This window comes from Nicotiana tabacum, chromosome 17 (genome assembly GCF_000715075.1).
Source record: "Nicotiana tabacum cultivar K326 chromosome 17, ASM71507v2, whole genome shotgun sequence".
Classification (NCBI taxonomy): Eukaryota; Viridiplantae; Streptophyta; class Magnoliopsida; order Solanales; family Solanaceae; genus Nicotiana; species Nicotiana tabacum.
In genome coordinates, this window is record NC_134096.1 from 140525414 (window position 1) to 140532651 (window position 7238).

General features: G+C 33.4%; 1 protein-coding gene across 1 annotated transcript; it reads left to right on the plus strand.

The window, feature by feature from the left end:
• The first annotated feature begins 350 nt into the window (after positions 1 to 350).
• Positions 351 to 6113, plus strand: LOC107806460 (ABC transporter I family member 11, chloroplastic-like). The gene is made up of 10 exons (XM_075235209.1): positions 351 to 515; positions 607 to 648; positions 1328 to 1407; positions 1729 to 1780; positions 1906 to 2039; positions 2384 to 2498; positions 2615 to 2701; positions 2852 to 2900; positions 4065 to 4149; positions 5401 to 6113. The coding sequence occupies exons 1-10, from the start codon at positions 402 to 404 to the stop codon at positions 5471 to 5473; spliced, it is 831 nt and encodes a 276-aa protein (XP_075091310.1). The 5' UTR covers positions 351 to 401; the 3' UTR covers positions 5474 to 6113.
• Positions 6114 to 7238: the final 1125 nt, after the last annotated feature.

Sequence of the window (7238 nt, forward strand, 5' to 3'; positions counted from 1 at the left end):
TAAAATAAAAAAATAATAAAAGTCTCTTACAATAAATATTTGAATTTACTTTTCTCTTTAAAATAAATATAAGACTTTGGTACTATCCTTTTTGGTAATTTGACACTCAAAAATATTTTTCAGAAAGATTGGCCAAACACAATTTGCTTACCAAATATTATAAAAAGTACTTTTTAAATGAATTAGCAAAATACAAATTATTATTTTTTCAGAAGTACTTTAAAAAAATACTTATGAAAATTTTAAAATAAATTGTTTTTGAGGCCAAACAAACTCTTCAAACATTATACTTGAGCACTTCAAATAATGGCTAAAATTTCGATTATATTTTAAATAGCGGCTATTTGAGCACTTCTCACTATATTATATTTGGTTCCATAGCTCCAGAAATCAGAAGAAAGATGGGAAGCTTTCCACTTCCCTCGCCGTCGTCGTCTCTACTGATTTCCAGCTCCTCTTCCATTTCGGGAAGACCATCATCCACAATTTTTTATCCTCGCAGGCGCTTTAGGCAAGTCTTGTTCCTTCTTTTTTCGTTTTTCTCCGATTCTTGCCATATAATTTTACATTTGGGAAGTTTGACTTTCTCATTTCTATTTCAGAAAGGCGCAAGCACTCTCCGTTTCCTGCGATTACTCTTGTTTCGAAGTAAAGCTCTCTTCTTTTATTTCTTTTCCTGAATGATAAATTTTGTATTATTTGCTCCTTTATCTTTTCATAATCTTAGGATAATTAATTCCTGCAGAGTTATTTAACATTGTTTTGCTTCCCCATATCTGGGATTTAGATGTATAGCAGGCTTCCTTTTCTTTGTTGTGGTGGCGGCAAAAAATGTTATGTTACTTAGGTGGGTGGACCTTATTCTGTAGCATATACACCATTTAAACCAACAAGTCATTCAGCAACTTTTTATTGAATTCCCAATGATATTTCTTTTAATGATATATCTTTTTAAGTATCCTATACTCCTAATGTACTTTTCACTTTTATTTTAATTTTGTATAATGTCGGCCTGAGATGATTTTAAACGGAGAAACATGGTTAGTGAGGATTGATATAACCAATCCGAACTTGTTTTGGATTGAGGCGTAGTGGTAATTGTTGTTTGTAGACTCCTAGAGGTTTATAAGTATTAGAAACACGGTATTCCAAATAACTCTTTGCCATCTTAATTAACAAGGGATGAAGCCTGCTGAACTTGAATTCATTTTTCTCTTTTTTGTTGATCGTTTTTGGTTGTCCAGAGATTAGTTAACATATTGCGGTTGTATTGTGGAGGTGCTAATAATAGATGTTCGACCCTTTTCCTTTTTATGGATTTTTGGAGATAAGGGACGTGTCTTATCGACCTCCAGGGACCAAGATCAACCTATTGAGTCAAGTCAATCTTTCAATTCCTGAGAAAAGGTACAGTCTGTGTTGCTATAATTCAAATGCAATACATTCCATTACTGTCATAAATTTCCTTTGTCATCTTGTCAGATCCTGGTTTAGAGCTAACAAGGGATTATTTCGTCTATTTCTTGATTGGATGGAAGCACACATGAGATCAGAAATCCAGCATCTCATAAGATTTTCAAATGTTTTAGCTATTCAATAAGATTTGTAAAAACATATGAAGCTGTCTATGGAACAATGTCGCTGCTAATCAACTAGGATCTCAAATACTGATATGCATTTTAAAGAGGCTCTATGTGGAAGAGAAGATCTGACATGGTTTTTTTGTAGTTTTGGCTTGATATTTGGACGAAGTGGCAGTGGAAAAACTACTTTATTGCAGGTCTTCCTTTTGATTTTGTCTTTTCTATTCAAATTCATTTTAGCCTTTCTCTTGTCCAACCAATGAAAGGTACTTTGTTCAGGCTGCTTTTTATCTTTGACCTTCTCCATGCAAACCAATGAAAGCTGCTTGCAGGGTTGAGCAAACCAACGTCAGGTTCAATATATGTGCAGCGATATAGTGATGATGGTGAAAAGATCAAGTCTCCTGAACCTTTACAACCCGAAAGAGTTGACATTGTTTTCCAGTTTCCTGAGAGGTACTCATTTTTTGGTTGGTGGTGTTTCATGCACTGTCAGGATGTTCTTTGTGATACAATGCGATTTTCATGACTACGTTCATATTAAAATAATGCATTTTCGTTTGCTATTTTTATTGAGAAGACAACAAAACCCCTCCAGTTAGCAATGCAATTATTTAAACTCTATTTCGTTACTCTTCAATTCTGGTATTATGTACATAAGTATATAGATTTATCTATTTACATGCATATTAGTAAAGTGAGTATTGCATGGTTAGGTAGGTACATAAAGTTTAAGCAGTTCTTTTTGTTTCCAATAGCAGTTTATTCAACTTGATTTTGTTTGTTTCACTGCCTTACAAATACTTTGTTGCTGACACAGTTCTTGATGAAGTTACATTTGGATGGCCAAGACAAAAGGGTGGCCTCCAATTAAGAGAGCTTCTTGCATCGAGACTTCAAAAGGCCATTACCTCGGTACATATTCCTTTATTGCGATTTAAACTGTCTTTTAAATTTGTCTTCCAAAGGAGAAAAGCTCGTCCGCGTTTCAGCAAATTATGACAGGCTTTTATGTGGTTGACAACTCCTAGGTTGGTCTAACAGGAATGTCTTTGGACAAGGATCCCCACTCATTAAGCGGTGGCTACAAACGTCGGCTTGCCCTTGCTATTCAGTTAGTAAGGATTTCTCATTATGAAAAACTGGAAGTACTTGTATTCCGTTTATGTGCATTTATGTGAACATGCATATGCCCATTTGTGTGACAAAATATTGTTGATATCTTGGGTGATCATCTGTCTATTAATATAATATTTCTCTTTACACAGGTTCAAACACCAAATTTATTAATATTGGATGAGCCTCTTGCTGGTCTCGGTATGAAGAAGCTCACCGCTGTGATCTATTTCATTTTGTTCTTTGGACTAGTATTTTTCTTCCCATTTGTATGTTTTTCCCTGATCGGGTATTATCCATTAGTTGGTGATTCTCCTACGTATGTATGCTTGGGTAACGAAAGTGCTGGTTTAATGGAACATGAATAGTTGAGATTTCTAGGTTAAATTTGAAAGGAAATAGTAGGAATTGAGATGCCTGCACAAGGATTTTACATTTGATATTTTCGAAGAACAGTCTTTCGTCCCACCATGGTTGTTAAAGTCTGGATCTTCGTATTCTGTAATCTCAGTAGTCCGAACTCACAAAAGTTCTAACTTGTTATAAATTGTCTAAAGCACCAAGATTTTAAATTCTTACTAGTAAATAGTAATTAGCTTTAGTAATCTAAAGAAAAGAATCATGTATATGTTACTTTTACTTTATGAAGAACGTACAAATTATGTTAAATCTTTCTGCCATAGAACATTAAGGTTCTATTTTAGGTTGCATTCTCTAATTCTCCAAAAACTAATGGCAACCAGGTGGTATCTCTACATCTGTTTTAGAGGAGCTCTTCTTTGGCTTCACTGAAAAGCATTTTTCCTCTTAAATATAAGCTTAGAATTCCTTGTTGGGTTATGTGTTCTTATTCTCCAAATGGTAACATCGATGTAAAGAAAGATTGTTGTTTTAAAACACTCTTGCCACTATCTGCATACCAGCTCTCATATTTGCTTTTGCCAATATGATTGCAAGAGGTAATCTGGAAATTTATTGTATTAATTATTTGGTATGGGTGGTGCAAGTGGAGTTCAAGAGCTTGCCAGATTGGATCGTACCTCAGTTCGGGTTGCATGTTGGATAAAATGGTATGAAGCTTGCTTGTGGTGCAGAGCAGGAGGATTGTTTTATGGAGTGATGCTATTTCCATAGAGATCGGAAAACTTAATTGTACTGATCTCTTTTGTTTGATGTGATTTGCTAGCATCGTCATGTTCTTGCTTAATGAATTACTGTAGCATCGTCTGTTTGCTTAGTTTAGACCTTGGAAGTTATTAAATGGATACCTTATTTTCATATTTTGGACCCAACTTTAAATTATACTCCTATTTGAGTAGCTAACCCCAGTGTCTGAAAAAGTGTAGATTTTATGAGGGAAATCAGATTGGAAGGCTCGTGCAGATGTGGCGAAATTGTTAAAGAATCTAAAGAAGGAGCTAACTTTACTAGTTGTCAGCCATGACCTCAAGTAAGTTCTTGATTTGGTCCATTTGATGTTTTTGTTTACATACGTTATTTTATTGGAAATGTATCACCATGCTGGATGTCTAGCATTGTTCACTCGAGGTTGGCATTGATATCAAGAAAATTAGTTGACATTTTCTGGTGAAGCCGTGGATGAAGTCATTTATCCATAAATATTAACTCTGGAACTCCCTGTCCCTTTTTGCTCCTTAATAACCGAGAAATCCGTTGTTTCGCTTCGAAATCTTTCTTCTACTCCTAATGATTGTCATATGAATTTTTTTTTTTATTTTGTCAGCTCTTTAGCTCTTGCTTAGCTCTTTTTTGTTCATAGCTGACTGTCTTTTATGTACTCTCTTTTGTATTTCTTGCATCTTCTGGATGCCATATATAAAATTCCACTCACTTCATCAAAAATCTTTCTTCTACACTTCTTCACTTAAAATATCAGACTTGTTTGCCAATCAACATTCGAACTCGTGATTTGCACCTACCACACATCCTGCATCTACTACCTTTGCCACTCCGTGTGCCACTTTTGGTTGTGCCATAATGATAATATCAAATGTCATGATAAAGAAATTTTCACTTAACTTTTAGTCTCTTCATTTAAAATTGCGTATCTTGTTTCCTTGTAGCATTTTTATATATGAACGCTGACTTCATATTTTATTGATAATATATTTTAGAGTTCATATAAGAATTTGTTTGTATGACAAGCAGCCAAACAACAGATTAATTCATCAGATGTTGAAAGCGGAAGAGTAGAGTTTAAAATTTTAAAGTGTTTGCAGTAAGGTGAAATCTTATCAAAGATAAAAAGGAAAACCGATACAATCAATTTGAAATAGAAGGGAAAGACAATATAAGGACACACTTTTACACTTAGCACAATCACCTATTTCCGAGTTAAAGATCAATCAATCTATTGTGCCTCAATCCGTAACTAGTTGGCCTGCTATAGTTTTCACTACTCTCCTTGAAGGATACCAAAAACTAGGGGTGGCCACTATTTTTCATAGGTGAGGTAGAATTGCATTCAACTCTCAACTTGAGCATATTCACACAAGGGTATTTAATTTGAAGACAATAAATCATCATTTTGTTTCTGGTACTCCTTTTTTTACACTAGCAATTCATCGTGGTTCTTGATTAATTTTTAACTACACATAGCTGGCAGTGAAATTCTGTATGTTCCTATTTTATTTGAAAATTTAGTTCCTTCTCTAATAGCCGCATTGATGGTGATCTACAGGGAGTTGGCATCTTTGGTCGATCAGTCTTGGAGGATGGAAATGGGACTTAAAAGAGAGCCACTACCCATTTAATACTCCGGGATTTATTATATTCCCAGCCATTAGTTTCTGATGCAATGGATTAGGTATTAGCACAGCTATTAGGCCTCTTTATTGTCGCGCTCTTTCAGTCAAGAATTGAGTAGTAGTAAATGAAGCTCAAAAGATAAAAACGGCATGGTGCGTTACCATTGTAACTGTGAAACTCTGATCTTTCACTTTAATTAGAGGTGTCAAATAAGCCGGTTGGGTTAAAGTTCCAAGCTGCCCAAAGTTTGCTTGGGTCAAGATGGGTTGGTTTAGAAAGGGTTGAGAAGCGCGTCATAACCCAATCTGCCCAAGTAGACCAAATATATTTGTCATAGCTCACTATGCAACCAAAATCCAGTTTTTATTTCAAACCATGCAGATCTTAAATATAATGTATGTGTATTTTAGATGAACAGAAGACTTCGGAGCATTCGAATCATATGCTCATATGCAACTTTCTGTGTTTCTATGTTATTAAGTGAGGTTGCTCTATTGGCAACAGTTCTTAGTTTCAACCAAGAGGTTGGGAGTAGGGGTGTCAATGGTTCGGTTCGGTCGGTTATTTTATAAAATTTATGTCATACCAATTTTTCGGTTATTCTATTATATATAACCAAAATTAGACCTTTTGAAACCGTTCCAATCTTCTCTTCGGTATCAGTACAGTTCGGTTAATTTTTGATAATTTTTTTAAATGTCATGTAAAAATCACTAGTAGAAGTAGAATGCAATAACATACGTACTTTTATAAGACTTGGCAAAATTTTTTAGACATTTTTATAATTTAAAAGGTGATGAATTAAGAAAACATGAAAGATGGCTACAATATAGATTCATTAGCTATTCTACTACAACATAAAAGAAACTAAGTAAATACGAAAGATATGAACTAAGCTGAGACTTAAGAATAAAGTCTATACAAGATTAAATATTCAAAAAGATAAATCTGAATCATACGAAAGGAAACATATTCAATACATTGTAATTTGCTACTCATAATCGTTATAATACCTTGTGTCTTGCTAGTGAATATGTTGGAAATAATTTAGTTTCAATAGAAGTAGCATAATTTGGGAATTAAGATTTTGAGTTTAATTACTTGTTGGCTCATAATTGTTTCATAATTCCAAGGCCCAAGAAAAAATTTAATGCTTTTTTATTTTTAAACTTAATATATAAATATATTTTTTATATTATAAATTTATTCGGTACAGTTCGGTATTTTTTCGGTTTATTTTCATAAAATAAAAAACATACCCTAATTATCGGTACGGTTATAGATTTATATAAAAACTTACATTTTTTTTTTTAAAAAAAAACTAAAAACTGGTTCGATACGGCTTAATCAGTTTTTATATATCCATTAACAGCCCTAGTTGGGAGTTTTTATAAAACTTAAGGAACCAAGTGTTCCGGTTTCACCCCAAACACTTTCAAATCCCGAACCAACCATCTTCGCAAGTCATAAATCATTACAAGCACATATGGAAAGTTTTATTTTTAGGGAACGGGGTTCTAAAATTTAAAATGACCGGTTGGGTCATTACAAGGTAATAACATATTATCACGAATAATAACCAGAAGAAGATGAATAGAGTTAAAAAATTAGAAAGAAGAGATGAATATAGTAAAAAAATTAAAATAAAAAAATAGCAGAATTTGGAAATATTATTAAGATAGGAATATAAACTAAAGGATACGAAGAAATGAATAATGAGAATAATTTATTAATATGTGTAATTTTCATAAGAAACTAAGTGGTAAATAA